This window comes from Falco cherrug, chromosome 4, assembly GCF_023634085.1.
Source record: "Falco cherrug isolate bFalChe1 chromosome 4, bFalChe1.pri, whole genome shotgun sequence".
In the NCBI taxonomy this organism is placed as follows: Eukaryota; Metazoa; Chordata; class Aves; order Falconiformes; family Falconidae; genus Falco; species Falco cherrug.
Window position 1 is genome coordinate 45638545 of NC_073700.1, and position 25989 is coordinate 45664533.

At 40.8% G+C, this 25989-nt stretch overlaps 1 protein-coding gene across 2 annotated transcripts in view; it reads left to right on the top strand.

Annotated features, from left to right (window-relative positions):
• Positions 1-25989, top strand: part of RANBP3 (RAN binding protein 3) — a 48842-nt gene that overhangs the window by 14630 nt on the left and 8223 nt on the right. Inside the window, exons 3-14 of one of the 2 annotated variants that reach the window (XM_055708084.1) lie at positions 4905-5108; positions 10674-10710; positions 10800-10886; positions 13368-13439; positions 14280-14345; positions 15447-15539; positions 16628-16731; positions 19267-19386; positions 20014-20117; positions 22421-22499; positions 23368-23470; positions 24358-24482. In XM_055708084.1, coding sequence (XP_055564059.1) covers positions 4905-5108; positions 10674-10710; positions 10800-10886; positions 13368-13439; positions 14280-14345; positions 15447-15539; positions 16628-16731; positions 19267-19386; positions 20014-20117; positions 22421-22499; positions 23368-23470; positions 24358-24482 — 1194 coding nt within the window. The remainder of the gene's footprint in view (positions 1-4904; positions 5109-10673; positions 10711-10799; positions 10887-13367; positions 13440-14279; positions 14346-15446; positions 15540-16627; positions 16732-19266; positions 19387-20013; positions 20118-22420; positions 22500-23367; positions 23471-24357; positions 24483-25989) is intronic. The other variant, XM_055708085.1, reaches the window with a different exon arrangement.

Genomic DNA, 25989 nt, shown 5'->3' on the forward strand with positions numbered 1-25989 from the left:
TCTGAAGGGAGGTTAAATTACGTGATATTTGGGTCGTGTCCCATGCCTAAGTGGAGCTGTAAAATGATGCAAAGAGTTTAAGGAGTAGCTGGCACAGGGGTTGTAAAGGTAAAAGAGTAGTTCTGGAGTAAACAAGGGTTTACTTCCTTAAGTTGTTGTATCTGTCATCAAGGTCTCAACTGTGGAGCTTTAAAAATAGATGAGGAGCTGTAAAAGTGATTGAAGTGATTAGAAAGATGGCATTCCCATGTAAGCTGGAGAGCAAGTTTAGAAAAGTTGTATTTGACGATATATAAAGTAGGGAATGGTGGAAGCCCTGGCTGGATGTAGTGTGATTTGGAATTTGTTTGTGTTATGGGCATGGCTTGTAGGTTTAGGATGGTGGCAGGGACAGAACTGTGGAGGATGTAACTTGTGTAGGGAGAGGCCACAATGTTCCCTTTTGCAGGCTCTCCGAGTGTAGTTAGCACAGCTGGCGAGAGGTTTTTGTTAGGGAGACCTGGTTGAACTGTGTGAGTCAATAGTATGTTTAACGAGTTAAAGTTAATGCCTAAGAGTTCGTAATTGTCAATATATTGCTACACTGATGCACTTAAAAGAATGATCGTAAGTATTTGGGGAGGGCAGTTGTGCAAGGCAAAGCTTAGAGGAATAGAGAGAGGCTGATAATGTCAAAGGCTACTGAGGACACAGAGCTGTCCTCAGCCCTAAGCAGGTAAAGAAAGATTGTGAAGATACACTGAGTATTCTTTTTGCACCATTGGGTATGGGTGCTAGTTTGGGGAAGATGAGAAAGGAGGAGGCATAAATAGCCCAATTTAGAGCTGGGAGGAAAAACTGACCCCAGCGTTTGTGCCAGTCCTTATAAAAAAGGAGTATTATTTCCTTGCCTATATTTGGTGGGTTTAGCATCATGTTAATCTTAGCTTTTAATATATTTTTTTGTCTCCTTATTTCCTGCAATGCAGAGAAAGCCAAATCTCCAAGTAGCCTTCTGTTTAGTCTAGGTTGTTTTTGATAAAATAGATGTTTGATCTGGCTGAGCAAGGTGAGTTTGTGTAGGTGGCTTCCTAAAACTATTACTCTCCATTGATCTTTGCCTTAATATTTAAGAGACAGTAACAGGTTTCAGCCATGCTCTCCCTAGAGCCGTACTTCCAAGGGATGCTTCTCTAGAGAAAAGGAGTCTCAAGGTGAGACACAAATCACAGACATAAAACATTTCAGCAAAAAGGAAGAGAATGAACTATTCTTCACCAGTTCCATAGAAGTTTGAACAAGAGCTTAGATCAGGATTTATGAAGTTGAGAGATTACAAGACACTTCAGTAGTAAGCATGACTGGAGAGTGAAATGAATTGTTAGATCTTGCAGTTTTCCTTGGATGTGCTTTTTTGAGAACAGCTGTACAAACTTCTGTCTGGAGCAGTTTTGGTTTCACAAGTCCTTGAGGCCTTTGTTGGTTTTGTCTTTCTCAACTTAAACCACATACTCTTTACAAAATACTGAAACTTGCAGTAGTTTTTGATCTATTTCATATATTGCTTTTCTAAAAATAAAATTTCATGTATTAACCTGGCCAAGAAAGTCTCAACGTGGTCTCAGGTTTTTCTGTGTAAAAGTGGCAATTGGCAATGACACTTATTTTTGGTTTGTTTCTTTTCTGGGCCTTGAAGCACATATTCCAGTTTTCCTTAGGGTAGAAATCAGATTTATGCCATAAGGTTACCTTGCTTATTTCACTCTTTAAAATATTTGCCACATATTAAAAGAACTACTAAAATCTGATGCATGTTTACTTAGCCTAGTTTGAAATGTTATAAACTGTATTGATATGAATTACTTGCTAAATAGTTTATTGTCATTTCCAGTTAATACAAATGTGTGTTGAATGTTCTTGCCTTATGTTACTAGCAATTTTATGATCTATAGCTAGAAGTCAGTGTAAGTGGTAAGGCTCTTTTTTTTTTCTTCTTTGCATTTCTCCAATTGCTTGCTGAACCCAAGCATGTGAGCTACTACCATCTATGTGATCCTCTGCCAAGGGGTTCAGCAGAATGGGCTTTTTGTCTCCTTCAGTTTTGTGGGTGTTTGGGGTTTTTTAACCCATTTATAGCCTGACTTGATGCTTTCCAGCTCTTGTATGTGGGAGTCCCTGCAATGCCATCCTGTGTCATAGAATTATTTAGGTTGGAAAAGACCATTAAGGTGAAATCCAACCACTCCACAGGACTGCAGCCACCTGTCTCTGCAGCCATCTCCGTATGCATGCTCACACTGTCAGCTCCCAGCCAGGCACGTGCGGGCACCCCATGCACAAGGATGGCCACTTGTGCTTTCAGAGTTATATTCCTGCTCCTTTTTCCTCCAAATCCTGTGTATTATGGCTGAAGAAGAATGAAGTATTTAGCTATTTTTATGTGGGAGCACTTCTGTACCCTTTTCCTGTGCGTTATTGTGTTCTTATGGGCACTGAATCTTCTTAGTAATCTTCAGCCCAAGAATCTGTCTACAGTTTCCTAATCATTCCCTGCTGCCTCCAGATCCCTGGTGATGGTTAGCTCATCCTGAGGTTCATTCTGGCTCTTGGCAAGGATGGTCTCCCCCGTTCCTGTTTCCTAGTGCCATTCTGGTAATAGCTTTCAGCATTTTCCCCACTGTGGTTTTTAGGGTGCTGTCCCCCCCCGGAGAATCCCCAAAGGCTGTGTGAGCCCAGCAGGGTCACCTCCATCCCCTGCCCAGCAGGTGGACTGGCTCTGTGGTCTGCTCAGTCCTCCTGCTGGCATCTCTTCTCGGTGCTCTGGCTCTCCAGACCACTGGAGGGGTGGAAGGTCTTTCAGCCAGGAAGCCAAGCAAAGCCGGCTCTGCCGCTGGCACTCTGCTCACCAGGCTGAAAGCTTGCAGATTGTGGAAACGATTGACATGGCGATAGAGGTTTAGATGTTAAAAAAGTTCTGCATGTTTCTTGCAAACTAGAAACCTCGGGTGGATCACTGAGACCCAAATTGCCTCCCTTGCAGAGGTTGTATGCGTGGCCCTGCTGCCTCCGCTTAGTGCAGACAGACTGCCGCTGGCCCTGGGGGTGACGGTTCGGCAGGACTGGGGAGAGGTCTGAGTCCTGAGATATGTGAGATTTGGAGTAGTGGAGTGAGAGGACCAGAGGATGCATGCAAACATAAGCCATGAGAAAAATCAGGTTTTCACTGCTACTGCTTGCATAACTGCTTTTGTGGCTGGTGTGATGCAAGCAATTGTGACTTAATTCTTGTACTTTTTTTATGACTGTCTCCTCTTGAAGGGGAAGAAAACAGTTTGAGTGACATTTGGAATGCTGTTAACTTGGAAAGTGAGATGGCATAAAAAAGGGACTAGGAGTAATGGATATAAAACGTTGAGTAGAGGACAGATGTTACCCCTTCCTTTACATATGAGTTACGTATGTTGTAAGTGCTGTGCCAGGTAGCCTTTCTATGCTGTTCTGAGCCAAAGAGGTAAGAAGAGCAGAGTGCTGGACTCGGTTTAATTTTGGGTGACAAACAAAATGTTTCTTTAACTCTTCTTTCTTGTTCTGTGGGGTTTTAAGTTACTGTTTGGGTCAATTAGTAACAGAAAATTTTGAAAATACAAAAATCCAGCATACCCAGCTTTACCTGGCATAACTATCATTAGGGCTCAAAACATATTTAATGGGGATAATGTTATTTCTTGCAAGATTTGAAACTTGAGTAACTTCAGTGAACTGAAATGAATCTGCTGATACAATTGCATATATTGCTGTCTCTTAATTGCTTCTGTTTGAGGGCAGGGCAAGTCATAGTTGAAGAACTTTGGGTTCTTAAGATTCAAAAGCTGCTGTTTATTTTTGAAGTTGCTGTTTGCCCTGTTTTGCATGGACCTGGGCAATGATGAGCATATTTAAGTCTCTCTTCATTCTACTGAATGCTTTCTGAGAGCGAGCCAAAGTTATGTGCTTCTGAGTGACGTCTTCACCTAACTGCTTGATTCTCCAGATGCTTCACCATACAGCATCAGGAGGCTTGGCCCACAAATTGCAGCTGGGAGAACATCCTTGGCGTGCATATTATTCATGGACTATAATTTAGTGTTTTCTCACAATGCAGTTGTTCAGGCTTAAAGTCTTTAAGTGTTTCATTCTTCAGACGTGTGCAGAACATGGTAATGCCCAATTTTTCTGCAAGTGAGGAACCTGCAGCATTAAATAATCTCTCAAGTGTAGAGTCTGCAGCAGAAGTTCAGCAAACGCCAAATCCTGTTAGTGTGCACTAGCTATCCTATCATTCCCCTCCCTGAAACAGATAGGCAAATTTCGTAATTTGCAAAAGTAAATGTTGGTGTTGGTTTTCAGATAATTCACCATCGTGAATATGAAAGGATTGTCTTGTGTGAATGTTACAATAATGAATTTCTGTGCAGAGTTTTGTAATCAACCCCACTGACCCCAAACGTGGTCTGAATAAGCAGTGAAAGACAGTAATTTACAGCAATTGTCTATTTAATTTTTAATTTTTATGTCTGAATCTGGGGGTAAAAGCAATTAGCTGTCCTTTAGACCTAGAGAGGAGTTAAACTCCAACAACCCCATGGCTGGCAAAATGCTCTTTTGCCAGGGAGACTGACACTTTTAGCTAACTTTTTTTTTAAAAAAAAGTACATTTGTGCAAACTGATGCTTTTGGTGGGGAGGGGAGGATAGTTCAGTCAGCAGGTTCTGTTACCTGGTTTGTGCATGTTTCAGTCGGTGTCTCAGCAGCAAGCAATTCCTTCTGCCATATGGGAAAAGACTGGAATTTAAAAACAGATTAGCAGATCCTCTTGCTACACTAGGACGACTGCTGTCTTGTGTTGCAGCCTTGCATTGAAGGGCCATTGTCTTTTCTGCTCCCAGTCCCCTGCAGAGCAAAAAGGTTTGTCGGATTCAGGCGAGGACCCCCAGGGAGAGGTTGAGTCCCCCCACCATGGTCTGGGTCACAAAGAATCAGCTGGTAAGCGCGACTCTGAGCACCCTGCTCCTGCTGTTGCCTCAGTCAGTGCTACCCTGAGTCCCACTTCTGAAGCCCAGCTTGCTCCTATTCAACAAGAACTGGCAGGGGTAAGTGTGAACCTACCAAGTACTTCTGCTGCTGAGGGGTCGAAAGAAAGAAGTCCCTTCCACTAGGAGGAATCTGTTGCTTTTAACTTTAGGTAGTGCAGCCAGCCCACTGTCTGTCTGGTTCGTTGATCTCAGGTGTTGGTCCCCTCTAAGCCATTGCTCCAGTTAGTAGAAATGAAATTTCTTTGGTGCTCCCTAGCAGGTGTAATTGTAGAAGTCATCAATACATCAAGTATTAATTTTAAAATGTAGGGTGTAAACTCTGTGTTTGCTAAGGATGAGAGCTCTTCTAAATGAGTGAGAACGTGGGTATATATGAGGGATTTACTTCAAGCAGTTAGGGGAGGATTGTTTATTCCCTCTGAGCCGTAATGCTGCAGCTTGACAAAGGGAGCAGCTAATGCTGTGTTTCCACTGGATATAAACAGGAGCTTGTCATGCCAACCTGTAATGTACTTAACAGATTAAAAGCAGCCAGAAAATGCTAAACCAGAATTCTGAATTTAGGTACTTGGGGGGGGGAAGCCAAACGCTACCTTGTGGTAGGAAAAAGCTATTAATTTAAGATTATCTTTTTTGTACTGGTGGTGGAGCAAAATATTTTTAGAAAGGTTGCATGACTAAATGAACCATACAGTCTTTCAGAGCAATTTTAAGTGTTTCTAATCTTTCTGGCTGGTGGACCATGTTTTCTTGGTGCAGGTGAGTCACTGCTCATTGTGACCACACACACTATGCATATACTCTTTGATAGGTCTGTGCCCATTAAGGCTGCTCCACACAACACCTGCACCCTTTTCCTGCACTAATAAGTTGTGGGTTTGGTTTGGTTTTGGTGGTTTCCCCCCCCCCGCCCCCCCAAGAATAGGCTGTTCAGGTAAACCCAGTGTCAAATGGATTGTCATGACAAGGTACAAACTGCTGTAGGTTAAGCCCCTTTCTGTGTCCAGGCTGTTGCTTAATGACCTGCTGGAGAAGTTTTTCTATTTTGATTTTAAGATTAAAGTTTTCAAGGGTCAATATTTTAAAATATACCTGGTAAACATAGTTGCAGATTTTAATGTCGGTTTTGTATCATTTAAAGTTGCCAGTGTTACTAGAATGGCATTAACCAGAGTTTTCAGGAAATCTGCAGCAAGTGGTCACTATCTTAGACTTGTTCCTAAAGAGCAGAAAATCTTATACCAGTTAACCCAGGTCTGGAAAGTTTAAGAACCAAAAGTGCTGTTGGGGAATGTATGCAGGAACTCTTGGCTGTACACAACAGGTATCTATACATCCTTGAACTGAACTTCGCTCTATCCACTTAAATCTGTGGACTAGTACAGTAGCCGATATAGGCATGTAACTGGCCTTCAGATGCACTGGCAAGGATTCTTCAAATTATCTCGGTGCTGGAGTAAAACTCTTTCCTTGAAATACACACAAGGTTGATGCATCTTCAGAGTGCTTGTACTGGTTTGCCAGAGCAGAAAGTTCCATGCAATCTTCCCAGGACCTTAGGAAGAAAAGATGAATTATGGCTGAGCTCTGAAGCGGAAACACTGCATATTTCTTGTTTCCTTGGTATTGTTTGTACATGTACAGGCAGATATTTTTGTGGTGTGGCCAGAGAAACTGTCTCTTGCAGAGCGGAGTGTGATGTCTTGACCTTCCTGAGGCTCACCCAAGCCAGCCTGCAGCAGCATCCTGCTGTGCCAGCAGGACCCTGTTGAGGAGGTTCTGTAACAGCTTTTAAGCAATGGCCGTGGCAGTTAGTGATGCTCCTGTATGTGCAGAGTGTCTGGATTCCAGACTTGCTGTACCATGCTCTGAATTCCTTTTGCGTAAGACTTTTTTTGCATCTTAAATGCATTTTTCAAAGATAAACACTCTTAAGTGTACTCTTACAGATTTCACTTAATTATGTTGGCCTTTCTTTGCTTTCCCTAAATTCTCCCTTGCCCTCCCTGTTTCTGCTCATGATTGTGAATAAACAAAAACTGACAAATTTGTTGAAGTTTTAAAGTCCTCTGTTAGTTTGTAACAACTGTGTGAGGAAGTAATGGGTGTAAAGAAGTGGTTTGTGCTTCAGTATGGGATGGCTAATAAGTTTCATTTGCACTTTTTAAAAGCAGTTGGTAGCCTTGAAAAAGGTAATTTTGGTTAATTAGAACTGTGTCAGAGTGGTAGGAGCCTTGATTTAGAAATAAGGAGAAGTTTTCTGTAGCTGGATTTCTAAAAGTAGGGGAAGGAGGGAGTAAGTGGAAGGTGGCTTCTGTGCTGAATTGAGGAGTAAATTGTAGGTTGGATTTTGATGTTACTGGTTTAAGTATCTCTTCAGCTTCTAATTTCAAAGATTGGAGAGAAGCTGAATCATCTTAATGCTTCCCTATAAGATGAGATGTCCCTGGCTTTCATTTGTCGCGTATTTCTGTATCTGTGTAAAACGAGTATTGCTGTAAAGTACAGATTGAGGGGCCTGATGGGGAGGCTGGACTGCTGTTTATTATCAATAATTGTAATCTGATGTGTTTTCTTCCCAGTCTCAGATAAACTCTGTCATGGCTATATTCCCCCTATTTTTGTCTAGTCTTCCCAGCTTCTCCTGAATAAGCAATACTGGTGAGCAACTTCTGGCAGCAGCAGTGACTTATTTTCTAGTGTGGCTTCATGAGAAAGCGAAGCTTATGCTAATAAAGCAGCTCTGTGTTTCCTTGCCCCTGTGCCATCTGCCTTTAACTCTGTCAGGTTTGTCTAGAGGTGCTGAGAGGTGTGGAGATCCTGGCTCTGGGTTCCTCTGCAGTCTGGGGGTAGAGGCAGACCAGAGAGGAGAGAAAACAGCTCGCTGCCCCCAGCGTTTACTTCTCACTGCAGCTTATTCCACATTATTTGTCATCTAGGTAGGATCTGTGGGAAACCAGGCTTCATTAGAGCACATGCATCCAGCTTTATTTTCTTGAAAGACTTTCTTCTGATGATGAAGGGTTTTGGAATATTTTTTTCAAGATCTGCAAGAGCGAATTGGTCATTGGTAAAAGTAAGATTATGGAGAAAAAACGTGAGATTTAATGCAAGGTTGAGGAGGTCTGGAAGGTGAATGCCCCAGGTAATGGGGAGTGACTATTGACAGCAAGTTTTTTAATAAAAGCAAGGAAACAGTCATTAGTGTCTTATACTGGATGCTGAGTATAACAAAATCAAACAGCTCCCAGTAGTGTTGGCAACTCTTCAGTGGAGTAATTCGCGCATATTCTCATTTATTTGAAAACAGAAAATCAAACATGGGTATCTTAAATGCTCAGGCAGGAGGTTGAGGACTGAGGTAGATATAAATGAGGTTCTTTGGCCTGTCTGTGTTTGGGGATCAACCTAACGGATTATGACTTTTCTTCCCTGGCCTTTAAATTCCTGAGTCTATAAAAGATTTAAATCCATTGTTGCATTTTTCTGGTAGGAAATTTGCAAAGTCTGACCCAACTTCCCTAAGCAGTAATTGACAGCATGAGCAGTGTGTGAGGGGGTATGGATGGGAGGTAGCACACCAGCTGATGGAGATACTTGGATGCCTTTGTAGAAGAAAATACATTTTGAGGGAAAAGGAAACCTTTTTTTATTATTATTCTGTGCAGCATCTGCTATGACGAGGGTTGGCAGTGTTGGTAACAGCTGTAAAACTTGTCACATGGACTTTTGCATACCTTTAATCTCCTAAAACTCTCAGATTAGGAAGCATGGAAATAATTCAGAGTAGCTACCTGGCTCTGCTTTGCCCTTAGTAGGTTGCAGTTGGTTATGGGTACGGATACTCCTTGCCCACTAAAGGTGGTGATGGTAGATTTGGTTGTGCTTGCATCAGGTAATGAAATTACAGTAATGTGATAATTTGAAGCTTGTGCTATACAGGTTTGGTGGGTTTCTTTGTTACTTGGCCATGGAGAGTATAATACCTGCCAGTAAGGGCTTAAGAAGTTTTTGAAGTTCGGGGGGATGTCACTTGTTGATTTCTAAGGATTTCTGCACAGAGACCTGCAGTTCCATTCATGCAAATTTCTTACAAAATGGTTTTCCTTTTGCTTTCAGGATTTTTGCTAAAAATGGAAACAGGTTGTTGGTGTAGGTGACAATGCTTTCTGTGCAAAACAGAATTTTTTTTCTGACTTGACGTGCTGATTGCCGAAACAGATGACATCATAGTTTTCCACTTCAGCCTTATCTTTTGGGAAACTAGTGTGTGTTGGCAGGGGAGGTGCCTAATAAGATCATCTTCTAGTAGCGTGGAGTGCTTGACCAGTTATAGGAAGAGCATGGATCATCAAATACAGTAATTAATGTGATTGGTCTGATAGATATGGGTGGATGGGGGATGTGGGGGGGTGTGTGTGTTCCAGAACTGTCTATAGCTTTTCATTCCCTATGCTAAAGGTTTCAAAAGTACTTGACTAGGATGCCAGTGAGGTAGCTATACTTTCCTATCAATGTAAAACAAACCAGAAAACCCCTTAAACTTAATTGCATAGGCAAAATGCATTGTGAATGTTTTTTTTATTAGCGTAGAGTGAAATACTGGTAGTACAATAGTATCTAGATTCTAAATACATGCAGTGCTAATTAGAAAGTTTTGTACTTTCTGGTATTCTTATATTTAAGATAATGTCTTTCAGATAAGTGTGTCTGCCTGTCTGTGCCAAAACGTGGCCAGTGGCAGGGGGGGAGGACAAGCCCTGGGGCTGCTGTTCCTCCCCGAAGTGGGGCTGTGTGAAGGGGAGGTGTGTCCTGGGGCAGGAGGGGGATGAAGGGGTCACGTTGGGCTTAGGGAGGAGGTTTGGTATCTCAAGGGACTTTGTAATGAGATGGTGCTAATGCTCCCCTAGTTGCCTTCCGTAATGAAAAGAATCCATCGCAGGGTTATGTTTTGTGGGAGCAAGGGGTGTTATATCAGCTGAGGAATGGGCAGAGCGATTAGGGAGAGAGAGACCTAGAAATCATCAGACAAGATGTGAAACCTTTGTTCAAAAACTTTTTGAATATTGTGATAGTTGGTAGCCTGGGATGCTTCCCGGTTTGTTCCTGGTGCTGTGGGAGATGCTAGGAGACTATCCATTGCTAATTCCTGTAAAATTCCTGTAAAAATGCCATAGCAGTGATTTCTGGAATGCATTTTAAAAGACATTCTTCCAGTGCTGTTCTTCTGTTGAAGGAACTGATGTCAGTTAGGTTAATTAGGAAGAGTGTGTTGGGATGAACTCCATGGGTTTGTTCATCATGACTTTGGAACTTCTATGGTACTTCTAAAATCAAAACAAATTTGAAAAATGCCAGTTTGCTTTTTTCAGTATATAGAAAACCTAACTGTAATTATTGCACAGTCTCTGAGGATGTTAGTGCTTGGGTGTGAATTTTCAGGTATCTTATTTGTAAACTTGGATTAATCATAAGTCATAAAAATAATATATTGCCTTGGGTGTATATCATTGATAGTAAGGTAAAAATCTCCAAACTGATGCTTAAAACATTTTGATGTATCCAAAGAGCTTGAAATGTTCAGTATGTGACTTTTGGTTTATCACTGTTATCTGATTGCAGAGATCAGCGGATGGATCAAGTCCAGAAGACGGAGATGGTAAGAAATCTGGTTGTAAGATTAAAAAACATGAGTATGTGTGTCTCTGGGATTTTGTGTATTTTCTCTAATAGTTTTTTTTCCTACAGAATCTGATCGAGAGGACGGGAGCTACTGTCCACCTGTAAAGCGTGAGAGAACTTCATCCTTAACTCAGTTCCCTCCTTCTCAGTCAGGTAAATGTTGCCACAATATTCCATGTGAGCAGTGGGTTTCCTTCTTACACTTTTTGTTTTGCCCAAATAAGTTGATAGATCTGTTTGTTAAAATATTTTCTATCTGTAAGTTTATATATATTTGTAGTTTCAGCTTTTAGCCTTATGTTGTTAAATTGAGGATTTTACCAGAAATCTCTTTGATTTGTTTTGATCAGGTTGCCTAACACATCTGTATAAAAGCTCCTTTTTCTTAGTTACTCTGCCAGGCAAATCTTCCAATTCTCAGGTCATGCTTCAGTCAGTTTAGTCCTTTTTTCTCCCATTCCTTTTAAAGTGGAGAGGATTCAGTGTGTTTCACCAACATTCTCAGCTGGCAAATGCAAGAGAGTGACCACTGCCCACCAGTCACAAACTTGGGAATGGGCATGTTTGATATTTGTCATCCCCTTGGGAATGGTCTCTCAAATTTCTGCCTTTTTCTTGTCACAGACAGTACGAAGTGTTTAGCTTTAGTGGAAGATTTTTAGTTCAGATATGTCAGCGCTTGGGGCAGGTTTAGAGACTTCGCTGCTTTTCTTTCCATCATCTCAGTTGAAATAAAGGAGAGGAGACAAACAGTAAACATGAGAACAGTAAAAAAGTATTCCTCTAATATCCAGCACATTTGGGAAGTGTGACTAAATGATGAAAACCTAGTTCTTCTGCTTTTAATTTCAAAGAAATAAGTGACTATGGAATTAAAAAATGTAGTTGCTGATATGTTATGGGCATCATATTTTATTTTCATGCTGCCAGTCTGTGTCAGGAGGAATTCCTCCCCTAAGACCTAGATTTTCTGGAGTGCAGCTTAGTGGGCTTCAGGGCGCAGGCAGTGCTGTTAATTGCGGACGGTTCAGGGGACCAATGCTGCTGCCGTCTGCTCGCCGATCACTCTTCGTAAAAGAATGCTGTGTGCATTCATCAAAAGTAGTGAAAATGGTGATTTTTGTCTATAGATTTTCTGTTAGGATAACAGAATGCGTACGGCCTGTTAGGTGCTTCCTTATTTATTGGACTTTATATTCCTAGTTCCTATAATCGTCTGTAATGCCTTTATCTTTTAAATTAGAATCTCTAAAATCTCAGATTTTGCTTAACGCTAACATTTGTTAAGAAGTGGAGGAGAACAATTTATTTGGCTGTTCTGTGGTTCGATACTGGATGTTTCAGGAGCCATCATGCTTTCTCGAGCATCTGCCTGGCTAATACGTTTTGACTGGATGTGGCTGTTTAGTCCCTGTTTGACTCCCCTGTTCTCTTCTGATGTGTGGTGTTGTCAAAGGGTGACCTCTGGAATTGCAGCTTCCGTAAAGGCTTCTTTGAATAAATATTGCTGACAGTATCCCATGGCCTTGGTTTACAGAAAATCTTTTGCTTTCTAAACGTCTTAAATTTTTTGTTGTTGTTACATTGCTCTCAAGGGTAGGGAAATTTTGCTTATATGAAACTCACAGCATGTTTAAGCTTAAGGCAGACCATCATAAAAAGATGGAATTAGAGGAAAGAAGCAAATATGGGGGGTGGGGTGGGGAATCTAAAACTTAAATATAAAACACAAGTCCTGCATCTTTTAATGCAACAGTGCTCAGAGATGAGTTTCCTTTCTTTTTTCAGCATACTTAAGCTTCTTCTGCAGCCTCATAAAAGCTAGAAAGAACTAATAAATACTGTATTTACCTCGTGCAAGGTGATCTGTTGGAGACAAAATCCCCAACCTACTATTGTTGCCTTGTGACTGTTGATGCATCTACCTCCTGCTGTGATCATCACATTTTCTAAACTGCGTTATCTGTGATTCTTCGTACAACACCACAAGTATTTCAGCTGCTGAACAGAAGTTCAGCACCCAGCAAAGGGTGGAAAAGAATCTGTTCTTTGCTCCTTTCAAATATTTTTCTTTGTTGTTGACTGTTTTGCTTTTTGAGTGTGACACTTGCAGATACTCTCATGTACTCTTGTTTCTGTAGAATTTTTATCCTTGCAGGACAGTTGAAACAGAAGCTGCTGAGCTCTTAGTGCAACCCCTGCTGTCACTCGTAAGCCTTTTGAGGAGCCTAGTGTTATCTTAAACTATTTAGCAGGTGTTACACTCCTTTCTGCACTCTCTGCAGAGGCCCTTTGAAATGTTATACATATTTTGTAATGGTATTTTACATTCTGATGTCACTTTTAATTCTAGTTTGGATAAAACACAGGGTTCCTGTTTTGAGTTTTCTTCTCTCCAAAATAAATGAAATTTGCTCTTTCTCTGTTTCAGGAGAAACTAAGGAAGGGTTTATGGACGATGACCTGTTTACTTCTGTGATTATAAAGCTGTTTTAGTTCAGAAGAAAGAAAAACCCAAAATAAAACAAATTACAAGAAATATCATTTTTGATTTGCAGCCTTGATATGCCTGGGAACAGAGTTTATGAACAACATACACAGCTTCTCTTTATTTTTCTTTTTCTTTGACTGCAGTAACAAAGAACAACGTCTTTATGCCATCAAGCTTCTGTGAACCCTCTACTGGCAATTCTGACTCAGAACCAGGTGATCTTCCTCATTTTTCTGCTTTTTCTCAGCAAACTGCTGTCAGTCTGTCACAATCCAAAGTAGTCCGGTACTTCAGAAGTAAGACCCTGTCTGGGAGAATGGAAGTGGTGATGGTTCTGATCTTATAGCTGTTCTCTTGCTGACTTCATTGTTTGATTTCACGCTTGTTGGAGGTAATTAAAATAACAAATATTGAAATTCTGACATGCTTTGGGAGTGGTGGTGGAAGACTGCAATATGGCTCCATGCTCACCTGTTAACCTCAAGCTAAAACTTGAGGGAACTTTTCATTTATCTACTTTGGATACTGGTTTTTTGATATTAAAAATCAGATCAATAATCTAAGGTCATGATAATGTTCAACAATGACCTGTGGCTCCTCTCTTGACAGTACCACTTTGTCAATCACCATTGTTCTGTGGTTTGTGGTTTCTGTGTGGGGGTGCTTGTTAGTAACTGTCATGTTCAGTCAAACTTTTGATTGTCCTTTTCTTAGTTTGATTCTCACTTAAAAACCTCTATTACTTGTAGTAAACCTCTACTAAATCCTTCCCTGAAAGAACTCAATTTCTCTTGTTAAAATGGTCTGTTTCATGTTTTTTCTGGAAAACAATTTTGAAAATTTTTTTTTCTTGCGGTCTGTGTTTCTCTCTGTGTATTTCCTGTGATCCCTGGAAGTTCAGGCTTCTTATGGAAGAAGGGAATTCTTTGGAAATGTCCTTATGTTGGATATTTATAAAACTTGTGGGCTGTTACAGTGGGGAAAACATAAGGAACTTTATGACTGTATGTAGTGTGTTACAGCTGTGTCCTTGTAATTTTGTATTTTGCTTGTAGAGGAGAAGAGCAGCGGATTCCGGCTGAAGCCACCAACACTTATCCATGGTCAGGCACCTAGTGCAGGTGAGTTCAGTGCTTTCTGCAACAGCACAAAGAAACCAGTTCTAGCATTTTATTTAGGAGTTTCCTCAAACTGCTGTTGTGCCTGGAAGGCGGCAAGATCTGTGTTTATGCAGAAAATCTTGTATTCTCCGGAGTGGTTCTGCCCTTAGCCACTGTGTAATGCGTATAGACGCATCCAAATTTTGGCTTGCATTAGTCATGCACTTCTGAAATGTATCTCCCCGTTGTCTCTGCTTGGCCTGCCTTGATTCAATTCTCATATAAATGTTTGAACTCAAGATAATTATTTCGATTGTTGTCGTGCCCCTCGAATGTGGGTGGCCTGAAATGATCCTGCTCGCAGAATATTCAGCTGAGTTACTCGCAACAACTTCTGTTGCAGTGTTTTACTGAATCAATTGTTCATCTTTGTTTTCTTCAATGAAGAAAACTGAGCCTTCAGGCATTGCCATTGCCTTGTAGACGTGATGTTAAGATGTCTTTAGGTGGGGTTTTTTGTCGTTTCTTCTAGTTGTTTAAGGTCAGTGGGCCTTTTGACTTAGAGGGGAATTAAAGAGTTAGTGCTGTGTATCTTACTATAGCAAACCAAAGAGGTCAGGTTAGTTCAGAAGCCAGAAGGTTGTCACATGAAACAACATCTAAGACTATTACACTGCCAATACATTTGATTGTATGAGGAATTAAAAATAAAATAATTAGTTTACCAGTATCTGGACTTGACTTCACTGGAAGAAGAAAAGATGACCTGGAATGTGTAGTTGAATAATATGTCAGTGCATCAATAGGATTGCTTGTGTACTGTCATTCCTCTTAAATTTTTACTTTTATTTCTGAGTCAGTCAAATTCTCCTGTGTTTTCCTGGATAAGGTAGAGAATATATTTTGAAGTGTTCTTTAAGGCTAGGAAGTAGTCTTCTATATTTGGGACCAATTCTCTTTTGAGACTGGGTGAAGGATGGGGGGAAAAAGGGGCTGGAAGCTTTTTAAATCTCTGGTTTTCCATCGTATGTGCTGTTGGAAGCAGTTACAGAGAAGATTAGATGAAGCTAAATTTTTCAACTTCAAGGCTTTATAGCTCTTGACAAAACTCTGTGTTTGCAGGTCTCCCTAGCCAGAAACCGAAGGAACAGCAGCGCAGCGTGCTACGTCCAGCAGTATTACAGGCACCACAGCCGAAAGCTTTCTCGCAGATGGGTAAATAATACTATTGTTGCTAGAATACCACAGAGGGAGAAGGAAAATACAAAATCAGTTTAGTGTCCGGGTTTGTATTTACTCAGCATCTGCCTTGGTTTTTTTTCTGAAAGGAGAAATCTAGAAAAAACATCTCAATTGTTCAGTGTATCTCTTACATGTAAGAGTTAACACAGTCAAACCTTCAGTTTTAGGGTGACATTGCTAAGTCTCTAACTTCGGTGTAGTCCATGCTTTGGTTGTGGAATAAAAGAGACTTTTAAGGGTATGGATTGACAATCTCAAATGATGGCATTGACTGTGGTATAATAAGCTACAGCACTCCAAAGAGTGCTAGACTTCAGCTAGCTGCCCAGTGGTGTAAAACGCTGAAATCACTGGGAGATGCCTCTAGGCTTGGGGACCGATTTGGAGTTGGGACTTTGAGATATGATTTGAATTCTTAAGTTTGGTCATGTATGTTATGCTTGTTGTATTGTTACAGAATTTGATATAGCTAATAGGAATAGGCATAATTGAAAACTGGATGTTAAATCAAAAGCACTCTTGAAGGTGTCAGTATCTCCTAAACTGTTTCTCCAGCCCCCCACCTCTTGTTACTTTGAAGTTCAGTTCAACTGAAACAGAATTAACTTCAGTTAAAGCTGAATCTGGCATAGAACCGAATGTTTCTAGCGTGATTTCTTGGCGTGCTTGTTGACACAGATCGGACTCTACAGAAGCCTTAATTTTGGGGTACATGTTTTCAATGGGGGTTTGCTATGTAAGTACTTAGGTCAGCCCAAAGAGGAGCCCTGCTGGCTGGGGGCAGGGTGCTTGCTTGAAGTTGTGTGGTGAAGTCCCTGCAGTGTATGTATGGATGAAGTGACCTTTTGATAACTTGCTTTTTTGTATTTGGCATTTTGATTCTGCTAATAACTGCTGCATCGTGTTCCTCATGTCTCTTGCAAAATATATGGTTACTCTATAGTTTACGTTGCAGTGTTTCATGGACTTAAACAAGAAAACAACATGCAGTTTGCTCTAGAAAACTTTTAGGACAGTCTAAATATGTAGAGAATTTGTGTCATTTTCTCATTTTTTCGCAGTTCTCAGCAGTGGCACCAATGGTGTAAATATCCTGCCAGATTCTGCAGCCACATCAGAATCACTAAGTAACGCAACACTGAAAAGTTCTGACTCTGAAGACAAGGTGAGTTGGAGAGGGATGCTCAAGGTGATGCTTTAAAATAATATTCTCTGAACAGTGCCTATTTGTTTAGTAATGTGAGAGCAGTTTAATCAGCGATAGCCCCCTTACAGGTCCATACTATGGTAGTACACTTTAGGTGTAGTAGTAGACTATACTGTCCTAGTAGTATACTATGTTTATCTTTACTAACTCAAGAACAAAGATTTACTGAACCCACAGTTTTGGATGGTTTTTCATACCTATTTTCCCTCACAAAATATATTAAAAAAAATTGCTCAGTTCTGTTTCTACTCTAATTGGTTCTTTTTAGTCCTAACTTTATTTCTAGCTGTGCTGTAAAATCTTGCTGCTGCTTGGCTGATGCCATTACTACCACAGACACTGGATTCCTGTGACTTGGGTGCCTTGGTTCAGTGGACTGATGGTCACAATGCTGCTTTTCCATCTCTTCAGATAGCATGAAAAAATAAATCTTCCTCCTATAGGTTCACCGCTTACTCTGCATGCAGAGAGAGTCAGGGGAGTACAGAGGGGTGGGAAGCTGTTGTCTCCTCCAGTGGCTGTTGCTGGGTCTGACTGGTGCTCCTGGCAGGCCAGAGACTGGGAAGCATTTACTGAATTCCTGGTCTCACCTGAAAGGGCTTTGGTTTTGAGCTGGGCAAACTGAGCAGCTCGCACATGTTCAGTCTTCCTCCTGGGACTGCCTAGCAAACCCAGTCCCCTGCCCGTGGAGGATGGCTTTACAGATCCTGGCTTGGTTTCTAACAATTGAATGTGGAATGGTGTTGGGAAGTGTGAGGGTGGAATGCATACAGGCAGCTGAAGCAAATAAGTAACATAAGTGTAGAGACAGGAGCTATAGTGGGTAAAACCCCAGAGGCAACAAATAAATTCCCTACAGGTAATGGTGGAGGGAGGGGGCAGGTAAAGACATCTAAGTGTTAACAGTTGTTTATTTGGTACTTTGAAAGTAATTAAATAGTAATGAAAGAGGTAATTCCCTGTTCTGTGCAAAATGTGTCCAGTCCTTTCCTTCCTGCAGGTATTGAGCCTCGTAAGAGATCTTGATGATCAAGAGGTCCTTGGCATCTTAAGGGATGTTGAGGAAGACCTGGGGGATTTTAAGGGTGTGGGGGGTTTGGGTGGTTTTTCAGGGTGGGTTTTTTTTCTGGTAGCTTCATTAGACAATGGATTGCTTTTTGGTGACACATTGAGCATAAAAGTAGTATTAACAATGCTGGTGTCTGCAATGGTTTACTTGAAATTCAAGTCTCAGTTAACTTTGAAGTCTGAGTATCTAAGCAGAAAGACTTCAAGTGTGAATGGCAGTTTAAGGTTTAGCGAAAGACTACTGTCATAATTCGGCAGCAGCAAGTAAATTCATTGCATGGATCAGTATGAAGGCTTTGTAGGACAGGCTTGTTACCTCTTTATGCCATTAGGGAGACATTCTATACATTTTTAACTTTTTAACTAGAAGTCCCTTTGATTTTAATGAAAGTCTAGAAATACTGACCTAGGAGGACACTTTCTGGTAGAAGAAAGCTCTTAAATGTGGGTGTTAAGGATCATTGAAAGCTGAGTGTTAAATGGTATAGAACTTCATAACTGAACATTTGCAATTTTATCAAGGAGTGTGGTGGGATATTCTTCATTCTCTTGGCATTTGTAGTCAGCTTCACCTGTGTGAAGCTTTGTCACAGCTGTAACTGGAGTTCGCACAGCAATTAAATGCTAGAGTCTGTCTGCAGGACGTGTGGTTGCTTGATAAGGATGAATGGTTACATCTGGAATTAGAGGTTTTGTATCAGTGATTGTTTAGGCAGATCTGTGGTGTAGGTTTGATGTACCACAGGGAAAGTGAGGGCAAGTACATGGCATTTTGTGGTTATATATGAGCCTACTCTGCCCTTGTTACAGCAGATGTGAGTCATTGTCTTATTTTACTGGCAGAAAAGATTTTTTTGAGGTCTCTGCCTTGTGCTTATACGAGGTAGTGGAGTGAAAATGTTCCCCGTTGTTGTCCTACTCTAAGCATCTCTGTGGTAGCCTGTAGCTATTTGGGCGAAGCCTTGACTCTGTCTTGAAAATCCGCAGGGAACTGCAGGAGCCCTAAACAACATGATCCTTAAATGGGTACAAGCTCCAGCCTTCGAGCCAGCCTCCCTTGACTGGTGGGAGAGTCTGGTGGCTGAAAGTCATCAGATGTATGGGGAAGCTTGGTGGGCAGCTGAGCCCACTGTGCAGCCCTTTTGGCAGCAGGGAGGTACCGATGCTTATCCAGAAGGAAGACCTGTTAAGGAGATCCTAAGCTAATGTAACTTTTCCTTTTGTTCAACAGAATGCTTTAACCCTGTCTACTCTAAACAACAACAGAGGATTATTATTTTTTTTCTAATGCAAAATTTGCCTCATAGCTCTGGAGATGTTACTTGTCATTGTAAATGACAGTGTGACTCACCATGTTGTAACATGTGGGTTTTGTTTAGAGAAACTCCATTACCTAGGCTAAAGTTTTTGATTTCTTTTCTTTAGGCGGGCGAATGTCAGAAAAGAGAGTCCAACAATACTTCAGATGGTGACAGCTGTGAGAAGGCGGAACTAAATGCACAGCAAGCATTTGTATTTGGGCAAAACTTAAGAGATAGAGTTAAGGTACACATGTGTTTTGTTATCTTGACACTGAGTTGATGTATTTAAGGCTGAGCAGCAGTGGAACAGATCATTTGTTGGCATGAGCATTGCACAGTTTATAAAGTACTTTGAAGCCGCTATATAACAGGGTTAAAACCTCCATGTATGTATGCAAAAATAGAAGCTGTGAACACAGTTTGGCTGTTTAGTAAAACTTGTCTTCTAGACATTAATAAATTAATACGCTCCAGCATAAGAAGCTTTTTCAAATAAACAAATCTACTGCAGTCACAGGTAACGTCTAAAGCGTGATGTTATGCTTTCTCTTACCTTTTGGGTGAGAATTAAGTTGAAATGTTTTCCTAAGATGCTCCCATGCAACCAAGACTTCATGGAAAAGGTGAGAAAAGAAAATTAGGGCAGCCTGGGTTCAAACCGGTGCATGGAATAATTGGATTGTTGGTACCTCCTGTTGAAGACAGGTTTGCAAGGGTTTCCTAGCATAACAAAAGGAAGCGTAGTACTGGCCATAGGCTTATATTGTTTTATTGTAGAATGTGTTTGTGGATGGAACTTTGACTTGGGAAAGAATGAGCTCAAAATTTTGTGGTTGGTAAAAACTGTCAATATATACTTGTTCTTTTATAGCTAGGAGATGAAAGCAGTGAAACTGCCGATGTGCAGAACGCTGGCCTTCCTACATCAGATGTACCTTCTGCAACAAATTATTTTCTACAGTACATCAGTTCCAGGTGAGACTACAGGGAAACTTTTATGACGCTTTTTCCTTATTCTGTGTTCAGAATTATTTGTTGTTCCGCTCTTTGTTGGATGCAAGGTTATACTGGGTCAGTGGGGACCCAGGCTTCTGATGAATGGGGTGGCAAACTTCAGATCTGGGGGAATGCTCAATCATGTGGTCAAGGGAGATGCATTTGGCTCCATTTACCTGACCATGTTCTCACAAAGCTTCTTCGGTAAATTAATCAAGCATAAGATAAGTCTTCTCATGAATGTTTAGAAGGAAACACTGATGGAATAAATTGGAGCTGTCAGTAGAATCCTGTAGAGACCTGTGCTGTATTTGTGTTGTTCAGTGCATTTTATATATGATAGGGATAAAGGAAAGAATGGTTTAAAAGTTATATGTTCATGATAATAAGCTTTTCAGAGCAATACAGGGCGCTCGTATGAATAAGTAGGAGCCTAACTGGGAGGCCTTTGAGAGAATTTCTGATTAGGCAGTAGTATCAGAAGAAATTTGATGTAGGTATACATAAGGCAGCCAGGAGAAAATTGTGCTAATTATCTATATACAGTGGTGAACTCAACAGACAGCCTTCACTTAAGGCTAAGATGTCAGTATGGCTCTGAAAATGTTAGCTCAATATTGGTCAAAAAAGTGTTACAGAAAGAGTAGAAAACGGGATTTTTGTACTATGCAGCTGTGAATACAAGTAATAACTGGAAAAGCATGGGGGCAAATCCCGCTGAGAGTGACAGTGGCATCTCTGCTCCTGGAAGAACCTGAACTGCAGATTGAGGTCATGAAATAATGGCAAGAAAAGCACCCATAATGTGTGCTTGCCTTGTCCTTACATTCTGCGTTTTTAAGACCCTGTTGTTCACCATGAAGTTGGCACTAGGCAGTTTTGCAGCCTGAATCTTTCAACACTGAGCTTTTCAGATGATGCGCTGGAGAGGCAGAAAACGCCCCAGAGTGACTGTGTGGATGCCAGGTCAATGCCTTTCCAGAGACATGTCAGATTTTTTTAAAATCAGATTTGACAGACAATAATATCCAAATACTGGAATATTTGTTCATATCTTTCAACTTGTATCATATTTCAATTGAGTCTTCACTTTAGGAAGATTTATTCATGGTAGATCAATTACCAGAAACCTAGTTTTGGGTTTGCCTTTAAAAAAAAAAAAACCCCACAACAAAACACACAAACCTTAAGTATCTCTAAGTCGTGGTGGCTTTGCTTTTTAGCTGAGAGGGCAAGACATTATGATGATGAACTTGCAAAAGGAAAACTCCTCCCTGCGTGTAACATACTATGAGTCCTTAAACTGTATGGCACCTTAAACAGGTGCCATGGTAGGTACCAGTAGATCCCATTGAGTTCCCAGTTGACATTTGGAGCTCAGAACTGTAGTATTTAATTCCCTTAGTAGGCAAAACTTTCTGCCTCTGAGGATTTCCTCTGTTCTTGGAATCTCCTTGTTCAGAAATAGCAACTCTACCTGCACGATTTCAAGTTTGGTTCTTCTTGAATTGTGTAGTGACGTACGTCCCCGCATTTTCCAAACCTGGTGAAATGCACATAGGCTTGATTTCAAGCGGTCTGCATGTTCACTTAGGAAGCGTGGTGAGGTTTTAGAAAGATATGCCTGAAGGGCAGGCAGATGAGCAATGACTTGTGAAGTTTTTATAGTTCAGTAAAATAGTAAAACTCCTAAATGGAGTTTAAAATGTGTTAATTTAAAAAAAAATCATAAAAATGCCGCATGGGAGGAGGACTCTTGTCCTGTAAAGAAGGTGTAAGGGCTGAGGTTTGATTGTGAAACTTCTTGGCGAGGCTGTAGCACTGCAGATAGTCTAGTAAAAGGCGTTACTTACCTCTGCTACGTTTGCTTCAGTTACAATATTGCAAGTGGTTTTGTTTCAGTTCTTTCTGTTCCTGAGAAAATTGACCGAAAATGTGTAGTAGTTCAAGTTTTGTGCATGTAGAATGCTATTTTAAAAAGTATGTTACAGGATTAAACAGTAAGCCCTGACTTAGTGTTCAGCATTGTTTAGTATGTAATTAGACATCCAAAGGGAAGATATTTACAGTGATAAAATCATTTGTCTTCATTCTGGGATAATTCTCATTCTGTAAAACTAGTATGTGCTCTCATGTTACTAAAGAGAACTAAATTTTGCCTGTATTTGTGTCAAACAGTGCTTAATTTTTAAAGCCAGTGACAATTGCTCGCTTAAGGAATTTTATCACTGGAAGATAAACAGATATTTTCCTGACTTATAAAAACTGGTGGTTTTTTTCAGTGTAGAGAACTCTACAAACAGTGCAGATGCATCTAGCAACAAGTTTGTTTTTGGACAGAACATGAGTGAGCGGGTCCTAGTAAGTATCCACTGGGCATGAAACGTTGTCATCTTCTGAGCAGTTTGCGTTACGGATTCTCACTTGGGAATTTTGAGAAACTTTAATATTTGTCACTCTGGAGCATCGTTTCCCTTGTGGGTAGCTTATTCTGAGTGCAGCATGGGGGTTTGTTCAGCAGTGTGCTCCCAGATTTCCCTGCCAAGCTCTGAGGAGATCCAGCACCTTCTCTGTAGGGCGTGTGGTTCTCCAGTCCAAGCACTCTGTGGCCCAGCTTGCTGCTTTAAGCGGCTTCAATATAGATTTTTGAGGGTGTTTTATGTTCTGTCCCCTCCAAACTGAGAAGAGTTCTGCTACGGGACTCCCCCAGTGATGGGATTTCAAGGCCAGCAGTAAGGCAGCTGCCTCAGTACCTGGGTATGGTTCAGGAGATTCTCTGTTCGTTGTGTACCAGCCCAAGGTGTAACTTCCAGTGCCTCGCTGCTTCCTGCTGGTTTTATTGCTGTGTATTGCTGGGGCAAAAGGGAAACGTTTAATGCCGTGGATTCGTACCCATCCAACCGCCGAGCAGGGAGTTCAGTCAGGTGTGCTTTAAGCTGACCTGTAGCTGAAATCAGTTTGCTTTGTTGAACACAACTTCAAAATAAGGGTTGAAATTCAGCGTCAGTTCCGGGGGAAAATAATTTGAACTGGTTCTCAGGTCATGCTCCATTTGGTCCCTTGGCTGGGGCACTAGGACAGCCTTTACCGTGGAAGCATGTCATCCGTGGGGTGGTTCTTTTGCTGCGTGGTTGATAAACGCTAGGGCTTCCCTCTGTAATCGATTGCTAGTCTTGTTCTGCAAAATCTGTGTGTGTGTTCAGTTTACCACCTCTTCTTTTTGCCATAGAGTCCACCAAAATCAAATGAAGGTAGTACAGAGAGTAATAAGGAGAATGCTGCTACAGAGTCTGGGTCTGAATCATCTTCTCAGGAAGCCACACCAGAGAAAGGTGAAAAACAAAACATTGTTTTAGGAATGGTAGCTAATCCTTGCTTAAATGATTGCTTTTTTCAATATCCTGTTCCTTTATAAAAAATAACATTATTTTTTTTATGTTGCCCTTACTATCCTGTAACCAAAGATGGAGGCTGTGGGTGGGAGGTGTCATGCTGGATGCTAGTTTCTCCTCTCCTTTCATCTTTAATGTTAAACACATACAGGCCACACTGTTGTGGGTGGGTTTTGTGGTCATTCTGCAGCATAAGGGAGTATCTTCAGCAGAATGAAAGCAGAGGGAATTAGCATGGCAGGTACTGGGAGTGTAGAAGAAATGTGGCAAACTGTTTAACAATTCTGTTATATTTCCAGTGACTGAATGTCTGACTCAAATGTATATTGTATTGAGTGGGTGCACCAAATGTTTTGCATGAACCGAGAACTGTTTGCTGGATTTTAGACTTCTGTGACTCTTCAGATTGGCAAGGTTTTCTGGAAATTTGGGGAGCTATGGGAGTTCTCCAGCAAGCCAAAATAAAAGTGGAAGATTAATTGCGCTGTATGTGTGTGGGCACAACCATATAGCTGGTAGCAGTATCAGTACTGTTGGGGCACCTACAGATATGTAGGTGTCCCTGTGTTAGCAAAGGCTTTGAAATATTGTATGCGGGACAAAGTTTTTCAGTAACTTACCTCTTCTGTCCTTTGTGTCATCTTGTGCTTTTAAAACAAGTCTTAAAAGGCAAGCTTTAACTTTGGTTCAATCCAATTTCTGGTCTTCTATCAATGTTTGTCTTCTGCACTTTTATTTCTCCAAACTCTGGTGTACTTGTGTGAGAAGTTTATAAATCTTACAAAATTATACGCTAATCATTCTCAAACTTTCAAAATGCTGTTCAGCTAATAATATTTCAGAATCGCTGGCAGAGTCTGCAGCAGCCTACACTAAAGCAACAGCAAGGAAGTGTTTATTAGCGAAGGTAGAAGTGATTACTGGGGAGGAAGCTGAAAGTAATGTCTTACAGGTAAGAAACGGATCGAGTAGAGGAGCTTTTGAGTTTATGGGATTCATGTGGATGTCCAGTGGAGGCACATCACCTGATTCCCTACAACTCTGCTGTCCTCTAGATCTCTGATGTACTTTCTTGTCTCAGAATTCAAACCTTGGATGTTTATTATCAGATCCTTACTCTGTTGTTTCTTAATTTCCTCATTCTGAATAAATGTTAGTGTTCTGGCCATCCAGATGAATATTAAGCATACTTTCCTGAATCCATCACATAAAGGCTTCCATTTCCTACAAAACAATTCTTTGAAGAAAATTTAAATGAACCAAATATTTTTAACTTCTTTTAAAATTCTTCAGTAGTACAATAATTAAAAACTCAGAATGGACTATTATGCCAGCACTCTGGCTTCTTGCAGAGCAGAAACCATAAAACAGTATTCGAGTTTGTCTTGAGGTTCCAAATTGAAATAGTGATGTTTAAAGGGCATTTGGTCATGACTTAGACTCCTGCTTTTATTTGTGATTTTTTTTTTAAACACTGTAGTTATTCATTAACTTGAATATACTTACTGACCTCAGTATGTCCTTAAGAAAAGCGTACGAGGCTTTCATTCATGTAAAATGAAGTGGTATATATAATTCCCCCTTCTGCTTTATCCTCCAATTATAGGGGGCTTTTTTCTCGATCTTTTAAGTTTCTCAGCACTTGAACTGCATTATTTTTTAGGGATAGCTTTTTGTTCGTACAGACATGCTGGTCTGTTGACACCAAACAGATGCACTGTGTCAGCAACTAATGTATATCAGTTATACTTGTATTATCCTAAAAAATAATCCATAATGTTTGCCGCTTTGGTTGTCTTTTTACCAGATATAAACAGGCTTTAAATAGTTGTCCTGGTACTTCTCTGTTTCGATATAATTCAGAAATTCTTGGATGCTTCATGTAATTGAACAAGATGCTGAAGAGATGAGTCCCGTTTCACTTAGGAAACCCACAGCTTTTGGTAGCTGAATAATTAACAGAGGGCTGATGTGCATGTGTTGGAACTTAACAGACCTCTCGCTTATTTTCTGGGGGTTTTCCTGTGAAATTTAACGCACTGGAATCCCAGATGGGATTTTTACGGACAGAACGATGTTAATGTTGCGGAAATGAAGAATACAGAGCAAGGTGTTTTGTGGTGGAGAAAATGAAAGGGAAGGAGTGAAAATGGAAGTATATTTTCCACCTAGTATGTGCACGTATGTGGGGAGCTTGAGGAGTGATGGTGTTAAGTATGAAACCTCAGCAGTGACAATGAAGCTGGATTAGAGAACGGGATATAAAGCAGAGAAGTTCAGCAGGGCCAGCAGAAGCAAGCTTTTATGGGAAGCAGGAACAGCCCTACCATTAGAAGGCACAAAAGCTGTACTTTTTCAAACTGATGAACCAGGAAGGCAGGAAAAATGCCTCTTACTTATTCATGACTTCATGTCAGGATAGTTGATAATGAGTTAAGATGTTTGTTCATTCTTTCTTC